The sequence below is a fragment of the Rattus norvegicus genome, chromosome 15, assembly GCF_021556685.1.
Source record: "Rattus norvegicus strain SHRSP/BbbUtx chromosome 15, alternate assembly SHRSP_T2T, whole genome shotgun sequence".
Taxonomy (NCBI): Eukaryota; Metazoa; Chordata; class Mammalia; order Rodentia; family Muridae; genus Rattus; species Rattus norvegicus.
In genome coordinates, this window is record NC_141548.1 from 35,705,203 (window position 1) to 35,726,923 (window position 21,721).

The 21,721-nt window shown below is 41.8% G+C and overlaps 2 protein-coding genes across 13 annotated transcripts in view; one reads left to right on the forward strand and one right to left on the reverse strand.

The window, feature by feature from the left end:
• Positions 1-97: 97 nt before the first annotated feature.
• On the forward strand, positions 98-960 carry Mrpl57 (mitochondrial ribosomal protein L57). Its single transcript, NM_001109649.2, has 2 exons — positions 98-153; positions 345-960. Exon 2 carries the CDS (start codon positions 353-355, stop codon positions 659-661), a length of 309 nt encoding a protein of 102 aa, NP_001103119.1. The 5' UTR covers positions 98-153; positions 345-352; the 3' UTR covers positions 662-960.
• Positions 961-9,263: 8,303 nt separating this feature from the next.
• The window catches only part of Zdhhc20 (zDHHC palmitoyltransferase 20), a 58,912-nt gene continuing 46,454 nt past the window's right edge, over positions 9,264-21,721 (reverse strand). For 2 of the 12 annotated variants that reach the window (XM_087585698.1, XM_087585692.1), the window contains 5 exons: positions 20,348-20,474; positions 18,069-18,158; positions 16,461-16,576; positions 13,884-13,960; positions 9,264-12,931 (listed from right to left, as the gene is read on the reverse strand). In XM_087585698.1, coding sequence (XP_087441824.1) covers positions 13,923-13,960; positions 16,461-16,576; positions 18,069-18,158; positions 20,348-20,474 — 371 coding nt within the window. In that variant the 3' untranslated portion in view covers positions 9,264-12,931; positions 13,884-13,922. Of the gene's footprint in view, positions 12,932-13,883; positions 13,961-16,460; positions 16,577-16,923; positions 16,969-18,068; positions 18,159-20,347; positions 20,475-21,721 lie in introns of all 12 variants that reach the window. The other 10 variants (XR_015638029.1, XR_015638027.1, XR_015638028.1 and 7 more) reach the window with 9 other exon arrangements.

A 21,721-nucleotide genomic window follows, 5' to 3' on the forward strand; every position in this document is an offset into this window, starting at 1 on the left:
CCGCCCGCCCTGCGCAGGCGCAGACTTTTCTCGCGAGAGCGGAAGTCTCGCACCAGGAACGCTGCTAGCCGGAAGCAGCGCGCGTGCGCAGCCGCTTGGGTCAGTGTACGCGGAACTCTAAGGGAACCTCTCCGTGGTCAGTTCGTACGCGAGGTGGGTTTTCGGGGAGGTCCCCTCTTTCCCAGTAGTGTAGTCGGCTCCTGGTCACTCACTTCCGGCGAGAAGCCGAGCGTGCTCTGGATTCGGTCCCGTGGCCGCGGGACGTGGGCGTTAGCTTGGCTCGCTCGTTGCTCGCTTCCGTGTTCTGGGGCTCAGCGTCCGCGGCTTTCGTGTCCTTTCCTCAGGACGCACCATGTTCCTCACCGCTGTCCTCCTTCGCGGCCGCATTCCGGGCAGGCAGTGGATCGGGAAGCACCGGCGGCCGCGGACTGTGTCTTTCCAAGCGAAGGAGAATATGATCCGTCGCCTGGAGGTGGAGGCCGAGAACCACTACTGGCTGAGCATGCCCTACATGACAGCGGAGCAGGAGTACGGCCACGCCGCAGAGCGAAGGGCCCAGGCTTTTGAGGCCATCAAGGCAGCAGCCACCTCCAAGTTCCCTAAGCATAGATACATTGCAGACCAGCTAGACCATCTCAACATCTCGAAGAAATGGTCCTAACCCAGAATCGACACCCTTCAAGATCACGGATAATAGACTGCTCTGTCCTTACTTGGTCCTGGAGCTGAGAAAATGTAATTTATGTACCAGTGTGACCCCATCGACCAGTATCTTATTAAAGCAAACCTGATTAATAGTTGTCTCATATGGAATACTTGGTACCCTACCTAGGCGTTTGTTTCATGCCTGTAATCCCAACATTAGGGGCTGGGGATTTAGCTCAGTGGTAGAGCGCTTACCTAGGAAGCGCAAGGCCCTGGGTTCGGTCCCCAGCTCCGAAAAAAAGAACCAAAAAAAAAAAAAAAAAGAGGTAGAGGCAGGAAAATCTTTGTTGGTGTACTTTGTAAGACCTAGACTCAAAGCCAGAAGAGAATATTTGAGGCTCTAACGTTGCTACATGTACATAATTGGTCTATTTTCAGTTTTTTTTTTTATTATCCTGGCTTCAAACTTGCAGCAGTCCTGGCTGTGTCTAGCTGCTGGAATTACAGGCAGGGCTCCCTGCCCTTCTGTAAATGTGGGTTTTTTCCCTTTGTCTATGTAGCCATGGGACTTGCTGTGTAGACTAGACTGGTCCTGAGCTCAGAGATCTACTGGCCTCTGCCTCCCACGTGCTGGGATTTAAAGGCAAGTGCCACCAAACCCCGCCTTTTTTATTTTTAAATATGGCTGTAAAACTAGAAACTGATGAGTCTTTTAAGTCTGAAGTACTTGGCTAGAGCTTTGTTGTACAAGAGGTGTTTTCTGTCTAGAATAGCCATTCTCAACCTGTTGGGCATGACCCCTTGTGGTTATAGAACCCTTTTACAGGGTTTAATATCAGATATTTATATTATAGCAGCAAAATTAGTTATGAAGTAACAAAATAATTTTGTGGTTGGGGTCACCGCAACAGGAGGAATGGTATTAAAGAGTGTAAGGAAGGTTGAGAGCCACTGCTCTAGAATAGAGCCATAGAGCCTGCCTTTGACTCCCAGCATTCTGTAGGTGGAGATAGGATCAGAAGTGCAAGGTCAGCTTCCATGCAAATTTGAGGCCAACCTGACATACCTGAGACCACTTCTCAAATGAAAGAGTATTTTCCTGTAGAATGTAGATTCTATGAGTGGACATGTGATGTAAACATGGTTATTAGAACTGTTAACAGGAAAATTTCTGTTTGTTTAGTCTGATTTTTTTGAGTACATCTATATTGCCCACACTAGCCTGGAACTCCTGTCTATACTAAATGGATACAAACAGTGCAAGGGTGTTTTGTTGTTTGTTTGTGTAAAACACCATTTTTTTTTGTTTGTTTTTGAAACAGGCATTTTTCTGTGTAGTTGTGGCTATTGTCAAATTCACTCTCTAGACCAGGCTGGCCTCAGACTCCTAGAGAAGTGCTGCCTCTTGCCCACTGAGTGCTGCGATTAGAGGTGTGCACCACCATCAACTGTGCACACAACTTTTCTGAGACAGGTCTTGCTACACTACTGTTGTTGAACTTCTGGGCCAAATTGATCGCTCCTGACTGAGCATCTGGGTCTACAGGTGTAGGGCAAACTTGGGGTTTTTTAAATTTATTTTTAAGACAGGTCTCACTGTATAGTCTTGGTTGGCCTAGAGCTTGATATGTTCACCAGGCTGGCTTCAGATTTAGATGTCCACCTATCTCTGTCTCCCTAGTGCTAGAAGCTACCATGCCTAGTCCTTTTTAATATTTTGGATGGGAGATTTCATAGAAAGTTAGCAAAAAGAGGGAAAAAAGTTCAAGTCTATTGTAACTGTAACCAAGTAACATTTTTCTCACCACATCAAAACCTAGAAGTTGGCATGGTCTGTGGAGCTTTTTATATGCACCCCATATTTATGTGTACAAGTCTAGTTATCATATAACCATGGTTCCAATGCTATAGCGTCCTTCATTCTCTTTGTAGCAACCGGACTCCCCTACTATTGTTCATCTGTTTTTATTTGAAGGATCTGTAAGTAGAATTATATTGGCCTTTTAAAAATGCATAATGTAGTTTATTTCCTTTGCCATCTATTCTGGTGGTTACATATATTGTTCACTTCCTTTTTTCACTGTGTAGCCCAGGCTGCCCTTGAACTCAGGGATCCTCCTGCCTCTTCCCGTCAAGTACTAGGATTATAAACATGTACCACTATGCCTAGCAAGCTTGCTTGTTGACTGCATCGGTGTGTCATGGGCCTCTCTGGGCATGTACACAGATCTTCCTTAGACTTCTAATACACGCATGATAATATAGATATGCCTCCCATCTATTGATAATGGACATTTAATTTTTTTTCCTCCAACAAGCCTTGCTGTCAAGCATGTCAGTATACATGTGTTCTCAATGACTGCAGTGTGTGGAACAGTCCTGTGGTACTGGGTAGTGGGTCCTGTGTACACCAACACTGTCAAAATGGTGTCCATCAATTACCAATTTATGAGGTACTACATATTGTTTATGGTAGCAGACTTAAACAGTGAAAGAAAGTCTATGATTCAGAGACTGCTGGGCACTCTGGTTCACATCTTTCCCGATGGCAGCCGAAGCTCAGTGTTCATACAGAGGGAATTATGAGTCATCAGAAATGCTGAGAGCCAAGTATGCACTTGGACTGTTATTGGCCCCTTTGTTTATAACCACCCCCACACACAAACACACACACACACACACACACACACACACACACACACACACACACACCTACCTGTAATTTGGCTTTTACAGTTTTCCTAAGCGTGCAGGAAAAGTGTGTGGTCAGTGAGACAAGCAGTGAGGACTATGAATGGCTCCCTTCACCATTCTGCTTACTATTTTCCTTTTTCCAACAGTATGGTATTTCCTTGGGCATGAGTCAACTACTTTTTCTCCTGAACCTACCCAATGGACAAAACAGACTTACTAGTTAAGTATTTTGCTTATGAAACCAGTACACTGAAATATATCTACTGCTAACACGTAGTCAACAGTACCAAAACTATGTAAACGAAGGGCCCAGAGTAATCACTGCACTCAGAAGGACAGGTTAGCGCTATAAACATGACGTAACAGCTTTTATTTTCTACTTATTCTCTCATGTATGACTTCTGGAATGCATTTCACCCCCATCCCAATCTCTTCCCCCCAATCCACTCCTCCCTTTATTTCTCTTCAGAAAAGAGCAGGCCTTCCAGGGGTACCAACCAAGTAGTGTAAGATAAGTGAAGCAAGTTTTTTTTTTTTTTTGTTGTTGTTTTTGTTGTTTTTTTTTTTACCCAAGGGGGTTAATAGGATATAATCATTTAATTGCCCAGATATTGGGGTGCAGCTTTAAAATCTTTTTCTGTGTGGTTATTGGGGGCTCCCTGGATTTATTCAGTTTACATTTATATGAAAAATAATTCATTTTACAACTTGACAAATAGGGAGCTCAATTGAATTGAAAACCAACTAGAGAAGATTCTCTTATGAAAAACTGAAAGGGACAGGCTGGGGAGATGATGGCTCAGTCGTTAAGAGCATGCCCTGCTCTTACAGCAGACCTGAGATCATTCCTTAGTGCTCGTGCTGGGTGCTCACAGCCCCCCTAGTGTGCCAATTCCAAGGGATCCAATGGCCTTTTCTGGCCTCATGTGCACACATCCTCACCCACATGCTTACACATATTTAAAAATGAAGTGAGAACTTTTACAAATTGAAAGCAAAATAAGTTGTTTCTAAACTATAGAAGATAGTTGGCTGTTAGGCATCCTTCATATACCTTCCGGGAAGACTTTGCAATCTCCCAGTGGCTCACAACAAACTGGACTTTGTATGATACTCTTTACTTAAGATGTGAGCAACATGAAATGATTGTGACACTATGTACTCTGTGATGGGGTCAATTTTTACGGGCATGTTTAGAGTAGAGGGACTGTGGTGGTTTGAATATGCTTGGCCCATAGGAAGTGGCACTATTTGTTAGTGTGGCCTTGTTGGAATAGGTGTGGCCTTCTTGGAGCACATGTCACTGTAGGTAAGCTTTGAGACTTCCTAGTGTTCAAGCTCTGCCTAGTGTGTGAGACCCTCCTCCTGACTGCCAGTGGAAGATAGTCTCAAGGCTGCCTTCAAATCAAGATGTAGAACTCTCAGTTTGCAGGCCCCATGCTTTGCTGCCATGATGGTAATGGACTGAACCTGTGAAACACCATCCATGTACCTCTATCTGGTCTCTTGGTTGCTCAGCATTGTGTTGGGGAAAGTCTCCTTGAGGTTTACTTCAACTTTCTACTTCAAGCATTTCTGACTTTATAGATGATGGTGAACACAAGGACAGAGGGTGTGGGAGTCATCTGTACCTGCCTTTTGTTATCACAATAGTTATTGGATGTTTACAGTGAGTTGCATGTGGGAGTTCCTTTTGACATTAGTTCTGCTTTCTGGTGGAGCCCACATATGTTCAACTGTGTTTCTTCTTCTTGCTCTTCTTCCTGTGTCCTGAATACTTTCTGAAAATTCCTAATGTGAAAATATTCTTGACCCATTATGAAGAACACTCAAGCAGAAGCCATGTGTGTTTACATGCCACCATTGCCATCCAAAGAGTACACATGGACAGACCCATAGCTCCAGCTGTATATATGTAGCAGAGGATGGCCTTGTTGGGCACCAATGGGAGAAGCCCCATTGTAGGGGAATGTCAGGGTTGGGGGGCAGGAAGGGGTGGATGGATGGGTGGGGGAACACCCTCATAGAAGCAGGGAGAAGGGGGATGGGTGGGAAACCGGGAAAGGGGATAACATTTGAAATGTAAATTTTAAAAAATCCAATAAAAAAATATAAAGGTACTTTATCTCCCAATTGTCAATGAAGCAAGTTTTAATACATAGATTCTAGAAGGAATTATTCCATTCCCTCATTACCTTCTACCATCCTTTCTTCCCTGTAAAACTGGCATGAGTGAATCCAAAAAGTGATGTAAAATCACATGTACAAACTTTCTCATCTCTCTAGATTATAAAACTTGGTAGTACTGGTGGTTGAACCTGGGGTGTCATGTTATGCAAGGGCTCTTCCAACTCAACTACATACCCTGCCTGAAGGGTAGAGGGCTTTTGATGGCTGTGGTGGTGTTTTGATGGCTGTGGTGGTGGATGCCTTTATCTCAGAACTCAGGAGATAGAGCAGGCAGAGCATTGGATTCCAGGCTAGCCTGGTCAACGAGGCTGTAGCTTCACAGTGAGCCCCCTCAACAACAAAGCCTGTGGGGGTGCAGCCCACAGGATTTAGACAAGGGCTGTGGGGTCTCCACCAGAGAAGACCTCTCAGAAAGGGTCAAGCGCACAGGAATTCTGTTAGCCAGCTGGTGATGCACTGGGCATCTGTTACTCAAGTGCAGTACTGAGCCTGTCTTAGGGTGAGCTTTTAAGTAAGAGAAAAGCCCCACACCTGACATACTTCAGCTAGCAATACAGCTAGGCGCAGGACTATGCAGGCCAAAAGATACGGTTAGCACGTTTAAAGGCTCTCCCACAACTACAGACTGTGATTGGCTAATTGTTGGTTTCCATCTGGCAGATTTTGCTGCCTCTGTGCTTGTTTCCACGGCCTGATGGTACTTCCAGCATGGTGTCTGTTGTTACAGGTTCATCACGTAGCCTAAGCTGACCTGCAAATAGTTGTCCTCCAGTGCCAGAATTCAGGTTTTCAAACTGTACTTCCAGCACACATCCCACGTCTCCCGACTTTGAAAGGGCTGCATGACACAGGCCATCACTTTCATTTGAAAAGGCTGAAGCCAGGGGTGGTGCACACTCAATCCCAGCACTTGGGAAAAGCAGATGCATCAGTAAGTTCAAGGCCAGCCCGGTCTACTGAGCGAGCTCCAGGACGGCCAGAGCTGCTTGCTTACCATGTAGAACAGAAAAAAGACAAAAACAAACAAGCCGACGGTGGAGGTGAAGTTGGCAGTAGCTAGTTCACTCATGCCCAGGCTCACTCAGAGCGGACAAATCTCCAGTTCACTCATGCCCAGGCTCACTCAGAGCTGACAAATCTCCCTAATGCATGGTTTCTACTTCCAGTGGCCAAATGAAATGAGATGGAGAGCAAGGTTTTGGGGTTAGGCTCTTCTCCTTGAGACAGTCTCATTGCATAGCTCAACATGAATGTGAATGGCTCAATCCTGCATCAACTTCCCAAGTGCTGGAATTACAGTTGTGAGCCACCACTTTTCTCTGTGTCGATATCCCAGGGCTCACTGCAGTCTTGGGTCCCCTCACTGGCCCCCCAGCACTGTGTCACCTCAGACCTTACTACAGTCATGTGTTTGCACATGCACAGGCTACTGTGCACATTTGGCTTCCTGGAACCAAACCCAGGACTTCAGGTTGCTTTTTGGCCTATAAGTTTTAAAGTAACTGAAAGCCTTGAAGAATGTGTGTGCTATGTGAAAAAGGCAGTGTCTCCTCACATAGGTAGCATGATGGTCTAGCATCCTGTCACCACTGATGCAGACTAAGGGCAAATTTTCTTCTTCTTCTTCTTTTTTTTTTTGTTTTTTTTTTTTTTTTGTTTCTTTTTTCCAGAACTGGGGACCGAACCCAGGGCCTTGCGGTTGCTAGGCAAGCGCTCTACCACTGAGCTAAATCCCCAACCCCGGCAAATTTTCTTCTTGAAAACCAATGCAGGCACCTGGTAGGAGAGTATAAAAAGACAAACTCTGAAGTGGCAGCTCTCAACTCCAAGCAGCTCTTAGGGGTCGGTCATGTGTGTTTTAGACACGCTACCACACATGCAAACAGCAGTGGAGTCAGACACAGAGCACTTCAGTCTTTGTTGCTTTGAACAGTAGTTTTTTTTTTTTTGTTTTTTTGTTTTTTTGTTTTTTTGTTTTTTTTTTACTTGTAGGGGAAGACAATGCATTACCACAAATTATGAAGCTGAGTTTCACACATTTGGGGAAACTGCAGGGCTCAGCACATCCAGATCAAAATGAATAAGCCTTACCCTGGGAGAACCATCTTCATGACCATGGTAAAAATCCTCTGTCAGATAAAGTACAAGTCCTTAAGATAGAGTGAATCAAAGGCCACTGCCAAACAAATGTGCTCTCTTGAGACTGCTAAAGGCACTAAAACATTAAACTCTGATCCTTTGCGATTATTTTTTTTTTTTTGGTTCTTTTTTTTGGTTCTTTTTTTTGGAGCTGGGGACCGAACCCAGGGCCTTGCGCTTCCTAGGTAAGCGCTCTACCACTGAGCTAAATCCCCAGCCCCCCTTTGCGATTATTTTAAATTGTGTGTGTGCGTGTGTGTGTGCGTGCGTGCGTGCGTGCGTGCGTGTGTGTGTGTGTGTGTGTGTGTGGTGGGGGGTATGCGCATGGACTGACACCAGGGCCAGGTGTTAGGTTCCCCAGAGCTGGATCAGTCACCATTACAGGTGCTGGCAACTGATGTCTGGTCCCCTGGAAGAGCAGTAAGTGCTCTTAACCACAGAGCTCTCTCTCTATCCCCTGATTAATAGCTATCTACAGTTGACTGGAGCCAAGTAACAGCAGAGCAACATGCAAACAGTAATAGAAACTTAGCACTGTGGAGATAGTAAGGGTGTCAGCCTGTGATGAAGGGAGGCAAAGCTACAGGATAAAGGGTGACTTAAAGATACAAAATATGGCCTGGGTCATCGAGCAGAAGCTGTTAGGGAGTTGGACAGTTGGCTGAGTGCTCAGGAGTGCTTCCCACTTTGAGAGGGACACTGGGTGTCTACCAACTGCCTTCAGAGCCTCCCCCATCCCCAATAAATCTTAAACAAAAATACAGAATGAAAAACCATTAGGAGAGAGTCATGAACACAAAGTCAAAGAACTATTGAATGACCACGAAGAGCTGCTATCTTTGTACACTTTGGGACACCATCAATATAGTGGTAGTATTTTGAGACCATCTCAACCATGTGGCCCTGGCTTGCCTGGAAACTGATTATGTATACCAGATTAGCTTCAACTTACAAATAGCCTCCTGCCTCTGCTCTGGTGTTGGGATTATAGTTGTGCACCACCAAGACTGGCCTGAGACAGTGTACTTACTGCACCAGAGAAGGTATTCATCTATGTGAGTCTGAATTGGTTCTTACAGGTCCTCCTGAGATTTTAATGGTTAAGATAACATCCATTACTCAGTACTTTAACAAACATATCTGCAGTAATGCATGATCCTAAAGTGCCTTCCTTGTAAAAATGATGTCCAGTAAAAGCTCAATTAAACCTTTTGGGTTCTGAATAAAAATATGTAAACTACAATTTAGTTAAATTGCCTCTCTTAGAGTTTCTAGAAATTCTTAAGCTCCGGAGTTAAGCCTGCAGTTCTCAGCCTGGGTGTCACAACCCTTCACAGAGGTTGCCTAAGACCACGAAAAAACATATTTGTATTACAATTCATAACAATAACAAAATTAGTTATGAAGTAGCAACAAAATAATTTTATGGTTGGGGTCACCACAACATGATGAACTAAATTAAAGGGTCACAGCGTCAGGAAGGCTGAGAACCACTGAACTAAACAATACCTTTAACAGATTTTCATGCTGATCAAAATGAAAACTATTTTCTCATGTGCAAATGTAATGGCAACAAAACCATTAAAAAACAAGACAACATCTCTATCTGTTTATTAATAAAGTAATTATGGTTTCTGAAAAAAAATTGTAAAATGTACACATAGTAATGCAGGTTATGCCATCCAAAGTACAGAGCACAGAGTCATTGGTCATGGTCCAGGTTCACACAATGAGAAATAAATAGAAGGCTATGCTATTGATAAGACAACTAAGGTAAACTATATTTCAAACTTGTTTATAGAAAAGCATATTAAATATCACCTTAAATAGTATCCATCTTTTCTTTTAAATGGGCATAGGCTTATCTGTAATCACGTACAAATATAATAAACTAACAGCTTTCTCAGCTCCTGAATACACATACAATTCCTTGCTTTACCTAACTCAAGAAAATAATATAGCATGAAGTCATTAGAAAAATATGGACCTTTCTGAATCTCTATTGTATTTTAAATTTGAATTTAAAAATACAGCTTAGATCATATGAAACATGAATTTCAGATTTACATCTTATTTGTACTTTTACCTATGTTCTTATTAGATTGACTGAAATGCAAAAATATGATTTCTTAATATCAGTTAAAAATACGTATGCAGACTGTAAGTACTACTCTGTAGAACAAGATGTAAGCGAAGCATTGTTTGAGTTACTGCTTTTGAATGCCCCAGATATGCAGGCTCTAACACTAAGCCTGTATGTAACATAGCTTTGCTTCAGAGATAACTGGAGGTCTCATGACTCATTTCAAGCATTCCTGTAAACAGTCAAAATTTGCTTTCTGTAAGAATTAAAATTCAAGTAAAGTTCATATTTTAAGCTAACCTGTTATGCTTTTAACACATTGAATCATTACTATGTAAAAAGTTTTTTTTAAAAATCACTCTTACATGAAGAAAAACCCAACTCTGTAAACATGCTCATGTCAATGCTGGCACACTGTAAACATGCTCATGTCAACAGCGGTACACTGCAGCGCTTTGGTTGGCACGGTGACAGCGGTCAGGTGCAGGTACTCACAGTCAGTACCTCTGTCTGTGTCTCCTGTCTCATGTTTTTAATGGCAAGGGCAGGACCTGAAATTTAACTCCATTTTCTTCACAAATGTTCAAGTGTTTGAAATTTTGGCAAAGCTTCCTTTTAACGTTGTCCCCCCAGCTGATAGCAGACTCAATACCAGTTCAGACACTAAGCAGCCAGCCTCTCCCTGATCCCCATACCACGTGCTGGCCCCTAATGAATGGTTTACTCACATGTATGAACAGCTTCAGCCTGGGCCAGGGATGGAGCTCAGTGGTAGAGGACTTGCCTAGTATGCAGAGGGCCATGGTTTTGATTCCCCAGCAAAAAATGAAACAAAACCAAAACAACAAAAGGCAGCTAGACATTTTAGGACATGGCAAAAGGCTGGCTATAACGGCTACCAAAGCAGAAAACTAAAAATGGTTTGCTATGCTAGTAAACAAAGGATGACCACTCAGAACTTCTACATAACGGTGTGTTAAAGGGTCAAATATGACAGGTGCATGCAAAGCCCTTGATCTAAATATAGAAACTCTGAAATATGAGAACATTCTGAAAGTAGCATGCAAATGACCAAATTGAGGTTGTATTTCTGGCTAATAATTGGTCTTTTTTCCTCTTGGTTTTCTGACACAGGTTTCATGCAGCACAGGTGACTTGTGAACTCACTATGATGCTGAGAATGAACTAGACCGACTTCATTTAGACTCCCAAGGGCTGAGATGGCCAGCATGCACCAGCACGCCTAGCAGTCACTGGTATCTCTTAATTGTTTTTTTTTATAGAATGAAAGTTTTAACAATAAAGAGTTGAAATGAGGGGCTGGGGATTTAGCTCAGTGGTAGAGCGCTTACCTAGGAAGCGCAAGGCCCTGGGTTCGGTCCCCAGCTCCGAAAAAAAGAACCAAAAAAAAAAAAAAAAAAAAAAAAAAAAAAAAGAGTTGAAATGAAGAGGAATCCATACTACATACAATTTTAAACCTTGGTGCCAATGCTAACTCACTCCTTTGGTCCAAAGGACCAAAAGTTACTTACTTAAGATTCAGAATTAGTGCAGTTAAAGGGAATCCAATAAACTTCCGAAATCACAAAGTTAAAGCAGCAGCCGTCCTGATTTATGCAGGATTAGGAAATCACAGCGCTATCTTTAGTACGCTCGCTATTGCAAGGACTTCAGAGCTACTTGGGTAAGTGAGAAGCAAGGTAATTCACAAACCTCAGCACTGCATAATGTTGGGAGCCTCTGAACTGCCATCTCTACTTTGCCTGTTCACAGACCACTGGACTATCTCCTAAATATAGCCATTCCTGGTAAAGCCGCTAGATGCTAAAAACACACTATCTTTTAAAAGGAGAGTCTATGGCACATGTAAATGCCAGAGGACAACATGTAGGGAGTTGGTTCTCTTCTTCCAGAATGTGACTGATGTCAGGTTGTACATTTGAGGGCAAGGGCCTTTATGTATGGAAACATTTCTCCTGCCCAAGACTCGGAATTTGTATTTTTTTTTAATTTTTTATTTATTTCATCCTGATCTGAACTGCATTTTCAGTCACTGTTACCATAGTAATTTCCAGACATTGCCTAAACTGAAAGCCTATTCAATAGCATATTGTAGTCTATATACTTTTAGGGATGAAAATTTGTTCAGTTGTTTATAATATTCCTTCTTTCATTCTCTCTTCTTTATCCAGTCCCATCTATTCATGTATGTGTTACGTCTTTGGATAGCATGTGAAATCTCTGTGCTTTCCTGCCCATATAAAATTCCCCTGAAAATTCACAAATAGTAATTAAAAAGCAGAGAATACCAAACTATTTCTTTTCCTACCATGTTTCCTTTGCGCCTTCGGCTCACACTACACCACATGTTGTATTAGTCTGGGTTGTGGATACGGTCCTACGTAACTAACGCTGGACTCAAATTCACAGCAATCTTACCTCAGCTTTCTGAGTGCTGGATTACAGACATGTGCCACTTGGCTTTTAAAAGTACTAATTAGAAGTATGAATGCTTCTAACTATACCTTTACTGAATTATATTAATATCTTCAGTGTTCTAAATGATTATATTTAGGTATCTGAATCCTTCTGAGTGTTATTTTATAGCCAATAATTAAAAAAATCTTTATTAAAATGTTGAAAAGTATAAAACAGTAATTATAAATTAGTAAACATCTAATAAAAAAGAAGTATTCTTCCCTTCACTCAGCATAAGACTCGGTGATTTGGCTAACCCCCATTGCCCTAGATATACTTTATCACAGACAGTTTTTTAGTTTGTACTTTTAGGGTGAAAATTTATGCGGATACTAGAAATAACTCTAATGTTGTGATTTAGATGTTAAAAATACATACAGCATGTTAACATGTGACGATAGCATTGTAAAACAGGTAAGACAGGTGTCATTTCCAAAGGAAAATTAAGTCACTTTTGAGCTGTGAGGCAATGTTACACAATGGACACTAAGAATTAAGTCACTTTTGAGCTGTGAGGCAATGTTACACAATGGACACTAAGAATTAAGGCATCTTTCTGCTTTGTAGTGCTTCTGTGGAGCCATCACTGTACAAACACGTCCTTTTAAAAATATATCTTCTGTTATACTGCGAGTATTTCATTCCATCCATCATTTTCTTCCAAATAAAACTGAAAATAGTCCAAAATGTGTTTTTATATACCTACAAAAAAAATTGAATTATCAGTTGAAAGCCAAATTTTCTATTTCCTTAGATATTTAATAAATGGTCCTGTGGCTAAGCAAGTTAGAAATCAAATTCTTCAGTTCTACTGCAATAATACAGACTTCTGTTAGCAGTGAAGAACTGGGCTTTCAGTTCATACTCAGCACGCCCTACCTGCCCGCTTGAACACCACCAGGGAGTCAGTAATCACATGCGCCTACCACTAGAGGAACTTCAGCCGAGGACTGACTACATGAGCAGTACCAATGTAGGAAGCACTGGTTGGGGACTTTAGCTCCAAGTGTCTGGGATGGATGGGAGTGTACCCAACATGCAGAGCCTGTAAGCGAGCTTCTCTTCATGTGTAGCCTATTCTGCCAGATGTGGGACTTGGAACCCCTGCCTCTGGAACCTGGATCTCACTCCGTCCTAGGCCTTGGGCCCTGTCTCTATCATGACATAAGCTCCAGGTCCTATCAAAGACCTCATGATACCCTGGGGTGGGAGATGCAAATGCTCCACTTGGGAGACCAGAGAGGAGAACCCCTGGGGAAAGTAGAAGCAGCCAGGAAGGAAGGGGACACTCAGTGTGTGCTGCTCTGGGCCATAGGTTTGAGACAATGCTTTATTGCTGTGTCTTACAAACGATCTCCAAAACCCCAGAAGCCCGTCCTCAGCCTTTAATCAATCTTCACTTGATCAAATAATGGCAAACCACTCTTTTTTCATTATCAATTAGTTTTTTCATTAATCCACCAACAAACTGTTAGTAACGTTGTGTTAGAAGTAGTAAGGAAAAATGAAATTCTGGTAGAAGTCACATTCAAGTCATAGGCCAGAACTGCTTGATTTGGGTGATAATAGTTGAAAAAAAATTACAAATTGTTTTGAGATGAAATATGCAAATAAACTACATTTGTGGAAGGAAATTACCTTTTTATTGTCTTACCTTTCACTCATCAAATGGTTAGTTATGAACAGGCAGTACTCAATTTTCTATTGCCACTGTAACATGGTTATTTGTCCCTGTAAACATATAATTAATTATAAGACAAAAGAAAGTATTGAGTTTCCAGCTAATGATGAGGCTCATTCCATTAAAAACAGAACGTGAGTAAAAAGAGGTGGATTGTGGGTGTGAGTGAAGCGTGTTAGAGCTCATCAGCCTTCCCATGCTTGCTGTGTGAGCATGCCACCATGGGCAGGAGGTTAAGCAGCTGTAATTCAGAAGTTCATGAAACACCTCTCCCATTACCTCACCTAGGAGCTGGCTAATCTTAAAGACCCTGTGACACTATTAACAGATTCCCTTCAGTTATTTATATGATGTGTTTGACACCAGGTTCTCACTTTGTATGGCTCAGGTTGGTCCTGAATTCATGGAATCCTTCAGCTCAGCTTTTGAGTTCTGGAATACAAGGGTGTGCCGCCAAGATAGGTAAGGAAAAAAAGTTCTATCTGTATAGATTGAGAGACTACACTTCTTCAGGACTCATCTCTTTCATTCCTCTGAGAAACTGGTATCACTCAAAACACAACACACAACACACCACACCCATACCCACATACGTCACGGGCAGACACTATTATCTTTCCAAATCCCCTGATCTCCATTCTGTATCTAACGGTTAGATTATAAACCAACACACATGTCCTTTGCCTTTCATGGATCTTACTTCCCCCACCCCCTGAAGCTTAACTAGGAACTGGACAATGAGTAGCAATAATATGCTGTCCTCTTTCCTTATCTGTACGCCACTCAAGTCACTGTCCTAACTTCAAAAGACATACTTTCAAAATAAGGAATAATGCTGGGCGTGGTGGCACGCACCTTTAATCCTAGCAGTCAGGAGGCAGGTCAATCTCTGTGAGTTTGAGGTCAATCTGGTCTACATAGTAAGATCCAGAAAGCTAGGGCTTCAGAGGGCTGAAGTACTGTGGTCTGGGGGTACTGTCATGGTGAGCTTGTTAAAGACTACTGGCCTGGTGGGATTGGGTATGTGGGACATGGTAACATAAGAGGTTAATAATTTTGTACAGAAAGATTCTTGATGTTTTTAAGCAGTTTCCTTAAAATGCATCTTATGGGGGCTGGAGAGATGGCTCCATGGTTAAGAGCACTGACTGCTCTTCCAAAGGTCCTGAGTTCAAATCCTAGTAACCACATGGTGGCTCACAACCATCTGTAATGAGATCAGATGATCTCTTCTGGTGTGTCTGAAGACAGCTACAGTGTGTGTGTGTATAATAAATCTTTAAAAAAATTTAAAAAAATTCATCTTATGGAAAACACACAGAAAACAGAATAGCAATGAGAGTCTGGGTATGGTCAAAGCAGAACTAGATGTTAGAAAATTAAGAAGACATGTTTCAGGGTGGTCAAACACAAACAGTGATACTTCAGGCTGAAAATTAACTAAGTCTGGCAAAAACCAAAACCAACACACACACACACACACACACACACACACACACACACACACACACACACACCCCTGTACCACCACCACCAAACCAAAACCAAACAACCAAACAACCGAACAGGTGTAGTGGGAGCCATGGGAACCATTAGTAGAAATGGCCAATTGGCAAATATGATCATTGAACCAATGTTTGGTAGTTGATAGGAAACTGGTATAATTAATGTTATGTTAAAAAATACAAATAAAGGAACATTCGAATATGGCTTTTTGGAAAATGACTTTAAACCACAGAAATTATGGGGTGCCATGAGACTTCTGAAAAAAAAAAAAAGTTCCAAATGCTTCTCAAAGCTCTAGTGAGCGAGTCCCTGCCCGCTGCCCAAGGATCAGAGGCATTCCGACCTTCCACAGGGCACTTCCTGGAGTCACTATGAACTGATCTGAGTATCTCCACCTGTTTCCAATAGTGAAGCAGATTACTGCAGTCAAGACGTACCTGAGAGTGCCTGAGACAAGACTTGGGTTTGTGACAAACTCGGCTCTGGGCAGAAGTCCCCCTTAGTCTCAGCAGCCATTCTACACTGCACTCGCACTTCAGACTGAGTTGGTAAGAAAAGCTAAAGCCGTGTCCACAATAGTCTTTAAAGACTACAAAGCTCCCTACATTCTCAGTGAAGGTCTCCCGAGGAGTCCAGGTTTGTGTACAAGTTATAATCCTGCCTCGGCCTCCTAAAAGCTAGAATTATAGGCTTGTGCCATCATATCTAGTTGAGTACAATGCTTTTCATACATTGTTTTCATCTACTGGAATGCTAAAAAAAGTTCTTAAAATATTACTGAGACTAGTCAATGCCCGACTACTTTCTATCTATACTGGTACAGAAGGCCGTGGCTGGGAGACAGCCTGGCTGAGGAGAGCAGACAACAGTCAGTCACTGTGCCTCTGCCCCTTTCCCAACAAAGCTACCAACCACCACCAGCATCTCGGGCACGCAGCTCATCGCTGTCCTAGGTTCTGCTATCTCAGCTACCACACAGTTCTGGCTTTCTACTGTATCTGCTGAATCTGGAAATCTTCCTGTGAACCAGACGAGAATTATTACCTGATTTGGTGATTCCTTCCTCAGCTCCATTCTCTAGCCACTGAGATTCACTGTCCAACAAACGGTTTTTTGACTCACTAAGTGGTTTGATAGGAAAAGGTTGATTTGAGCCAATACTGAAAAAGGAGCAGACAATTCAATGAATAGTTTAGTGCTCAATTAGGGAAACTTAATAATTAATAAGCAGCAAATTAGTATTCCTTCTCTGAAATATGTGAGGGCAACTCATGAGGTCTCAGCACTCTGAAAAGGCTCTCCAGGGAAAAATGCCCGCAGCCCCCACCCCAGTGAAATGGCTCTCTAGGCCCAAAAGTGTATATTCCAACACTACCAAAGAAACCAGTTAGACTGAGAAACAGCTTCAGAGGTTGGTGGGAAAGGGCTTCTAACACTTGTTAATCGGGAGCTGTAGTAGCACAAGGACAGGTGAAGAGCTATGTCTGTGGCCCGGACAAAAAGTTACCTGTCATCTCCCAAGTTTTCTGCTTTCTACCTCTGCAGTTTAGATCTAAGGGGAAAAAATGATTCAGTGATTTATCGTAGACTTATTTTCTAACTACGAGAACCAGGGAAGAAGGGAATGGAGGAAGGAAAGGAGGAAAGGCATTGCCGGTGCTTATGGGATGGACTCTCTGCTGGTACTTTATACACTATCTCCACCCTCTCAGAAAACCAAGGAAAGGAAACAGCCCTCATTCTTCTTGGTTTTCAGAGCTAAAAAAGACTTGGTGAGTGACTTAGAGCCACAGTAAATGCTGGAACTGAAGGGCCAAAGGCTTTTAGTGAAGCATTAGGCCTGCCTGCTGATATCAAAATCCTATGGAGCTTAAAACTCTGTTTCATTTTTTGTGTTGAAATATCAATCTATGAATCAATTTTCTTTTTTCTTTTTTTTTTTCGGAGCTGGGGAACGAACCCAGGGCCTTGCGCTTGCTTGGCAAGCGCTCTATCACTGAGCTAAATCCCCAACCCCATGAGTCAATTTTCTTGATGTGCAACTATATTAAGAATTTCCTTTGAGTAAGAAAATATTTGTACTTTCAAAATTCTCATTAGTTACTCCAATGTAATTAAAATCTAGTTATTAAAATTAATGGTTATTAGAATAATGACTGTGGCTTTTACATTTTCTTTTAAAAATTAATATATTGAAGTCTTTTTTTTTTTTTTTGGTTCTTTGTTTTTCGGAGCTGGGGACCGAACCCAGGGCCTTGCACTTCCTAGGCAAGCGCTCTACCACTGAGCTAAATCCCCAACCTATATTGAAGTCTTAAAAGGGATTCTTACTTCTTAGGATGAAGACATAGTATATTTACTGGCCTCCTGGTTTTCCCAGATACTCAGCTGCACATGACTGTCCTGATCTGATTACTGACATGTAGTCTGCTCTGCTCCACTCGTGTTCAAGTTGTACAACGTTTGATACTAAGAATAGCAGGCACCTAACACATATCAGTCCTCCATTATGAAGAGAACACCAATAGATTTTTTTTTTCTTCTTCTGTCTGCTTCCTGGAGTGCTACTGTTCGTGCACAGATAGTTCATGTAGAACAGACATCAGATTGTTTTATAATGAATATTGAAAATCTTAGGAACAAGAAACACACCTTCTGATGTATTCACCCTGGTTTGCAATAGACGCTTGTTCTGGATCCATCCCCACAAGGCGAGTTGGAAAACTGCAACCATCACCCAAGCTGTACGATGAGAAATAGTAATTATCTTAGTATTCACTTAACAAAAAAGCTCAAGTTGAAAGATTTGCTTTCAGAGACATGGTAGAAATAAACTACTAAAGCAAGTTACTCCTGGAGACAGTGTTCTCTCTAACTCACATGACTTAGAGAGAACGTCCTCACTGCTAAGATCACAGTGTGGCTGCTTAAGAGCACTGGCCGATCATCTACAGCACCCACATGGCAGCTCACAACCATCACCATCATCCAGGAACATCAGCCAGTTCCAGGGGATCTGAACCTATTTTCTGACCCCCATAAACACCAGGTACACATATGGACATATACACACACACATACAAACTCAGAAGATATCTGATAACAAAAAGGGGAACCCACTCCAATTATGACTTCACTGATCAGAGAGAATATCCTAATAATCAGATAGTGTGCACTTCATTCAACAGGAGTAAAAAACTCTTCACTGAAAACATAAGACAATAAAGCACACACCAAAGAATGTGAATATATAGCAACAAGGTTTACAGAAAATGAAACACACACGCACGCACGCATGCATGCACGCACGCACGCACACAACAGCAAACAGGATCACAGAGCTGTGGGAAGCAGCTGTAGGCAGGCTCAGGAGGAGTCCCTACAGTGGGGAGGAGACAGAGGAGACACTGCTAGCCGTTCCTACTGCTGAGAACTCCAAGCCAGAGAGAGACATTCACCTAGCTGGGAATGTGTGCACACCTATAACCCCAACACTGGGGAGACAAATGGGCAGACTGGACTTCAGGGATAGTTTGGGCTATGAGACCCTGCCTTAAAATACAAAAATACAAACTAAAAAACAGACAAAAGGGGTTGGGGATTTAGCTCAGTGGTAGAGCGCTTGCCTAGGAAGCGCAAGGCCCTGGGTTCGGTCCCCAGCTCCGAAAAAAAGAACCAAAAAAAAAAAAAAAAAAAAAAAAAAACCAGACCAAAAAAAAAAAAAAAAATCAAATGAAACCTCCCAACTTTAATCCCAAACAAAAGAAACCTAAAAAAAATCATTAAATTTTATCACAAAAAGATTTTATAATTAGCAAAAAATAGTGATTAACAGTAGTCTTTTTAAAAATTTTATTATTATTATTTTTTATTTATATGAGTACACCATATCCGTCTTCAGACACACCAGAAGAGGGCACCAGATCCCATTACAGATGGTTGTGAGCCACCATGTGGTTGCTGGGAATTGAACTCAGTAACCACTGAGGCACCTCTCCAGCCCAACAGAAGTCTTAAAAGTTCCAGAGAAGGCATATGAAATTAAAAAAATAAAAAAGGTGATTATACTGGTCAGCAGAAAATAAGGTAAGCCAGAAGACAGTAAGTAAAACAACGTCTAGAGTTCTACATCAAGAAAATACAAAAAATAAAATAAAGGCAAGCAAGCCATTTTCAGACAGAAAATGGTAATTTGACTAAAGAAAAGCTCCTACAATTCCCCTGACCTCCTTCCTTTTAAGACAGGGTTTGACGATAAGATTACGTCACCCGGACTGGCTTCAAGTTCATGATCCTCCTGCAGTGTGAGCCTCTACCCAGCACACCTACAGATCTCAGTTAGGGTTAGGGTTAGTCTGTGTATCACCTACACCTCAGGTAAAACCCCTTATGTGTTCAGACTGAAGGAAAATGGAGTTATGTTGAATGTGGTGGGACATGCCTTTCTTTTCTTTGTAAGTTCCAAGCCAGCCAGGACAACATAGTGAGACTCTTGTCTCATATTATTAAAAAAAGAAAAAAGGGCTGGAGCAATGGCTCAGTGGTTAAGAGCCCTGACTGCTCTTCTAGAGGTCCTGAGTTCAATTCCCAGCAACCACATGGTGGCTCACAAGCATCTGTACTGAGGTCTGATGCCCTCTTCTGGTCTGCAGGTATTCGTGCAAACAGAGCACTCATCCATAAAACAAAAAGAGAGAAGAGGACACCTACACACACTTTATTTCTGTTCTGTAATCTATGAAAATATTTTTTATGTTCCTAAAAGTGATTTCATTTCGGAGAGCTTTTTAAAGTTATTTTCATTTTTCTACTTCCCATCCAAATGTATACTTATTTATCTAATTTTTAAAAACAGCAAATATATGCTTTTATGTATATTTAAGATAGTCAGAGGCAGAGGCTACCACTGACCCCTACATTTTGTAACTTACCTTGAAAATATTGGAACTAGCCAATATTTCTTTTCATCACCAAAGACTTGTCGCCAATTTTTACTGCATCCAAGAGAGAAACCATTTCCATCTATTCCATAAGAAAACATAGGTGCACGAAATGATTCTGTTTATAAAAAGAAAAAACCAACAAACATGTATATATACATGAATAAATCTTGCCTATTTAAAAATTATGAAGGAAATGAAAAGTAATTTTTTTTTCTTTTCTTTTTTTCGGAGCTGGGGACCGAACCCAGGGCCTTGCACTTGTTAGGCAAGCGCTCTACCACTGAGCTAAATCCCCAACCCCGAAAAGTAATTTTTTGCCAATGTCTGTGACATAGTCAGCTATAAACATCATGGTAACAGGAGATAACTAGAATGACAAGCATCTGAGATGACAAATATCCTAATTATCGTAATATTCTAAACATCTCAGCATATATATATATACAATTATGTCAGTTAAAAAACCTATTTAAAAAAGATAAATTTGACTTATTTGATCAAAGTATGTTTTCATTTCGACCCTCCAAAATGAAAGGCAGAAATAATTACCTAATATTACATTTATTTGATAAATAAATTACCAGGGTCTCCCTGTGTAGCTCTGGCTATCTAGGAACCCACTATGTAGACCAAGCTGGCCTTGAACCTACAAAAATAGTCCTGCTTCTGCTTCCCAGGTGCTGAGACTAAAGGTGTGGGCTACCATATATGGTTTTAAAAAACAGTGCTTGAACATTATACTTTTGATTTATTCTCTTTTGTGCTGCTAGGAATTGAGTCCTTGCACATGCTAGTCAAGTGGTCTCCCACTGACTAATACCTAGCCTTTACTAAAGATATTCTATGTCACTTGATTTAGTGCATTTCAATTCATTTTTAAGGTACTGGAACTTGTTCACTTTTTTTTTTTACTTACTCACTTTACATCCCCCTTACTGCCCCCCTCCCAGTCACTCTTTCCCACATTCCTTCCTCCCCTCTACTCTGAGTGGGTGGGAGGTCCTGGAAATTTCCCCCACCCTGGCTCTTCAAGTCTCTGATCTGGGTGCTTCATCTCTCACAATGCAGCCCAGCTAGTGGAACATAACGCATACATAGGCAACAGCTTTTGGGATAGCTCCGGCTTTAGTGGTTCTAGACCCACATGAAGGTCAAGCTTCATATCTGTTACTTGAGCAGGGAAGCCTAGGTCCTTTCTGGTTGTAATTCAGACTCAGAGCTCAAAGGGTTCAGGTTAGTTGACTCCGTATTCCTGTTGAGTTCCTATCCTCTTTGAGGCCACAATGCTTCCTTCCTCCTGTTCTCCTATAAGAGTCCCCAAGCTCCATCCACTGTTCCTGTGTGGCTGTGGGTGTCTGTGTC

Bases quoted from the DNA above. Each gene is read 5' to 3' on its own strand.
- Mrpl57 (NM_001109649.2), top strand. From the start codon at position 353: ATGTTCCTCACCGCTGTCCTCCTTCGCGGCCGCATTCCGGGCAGGCAG.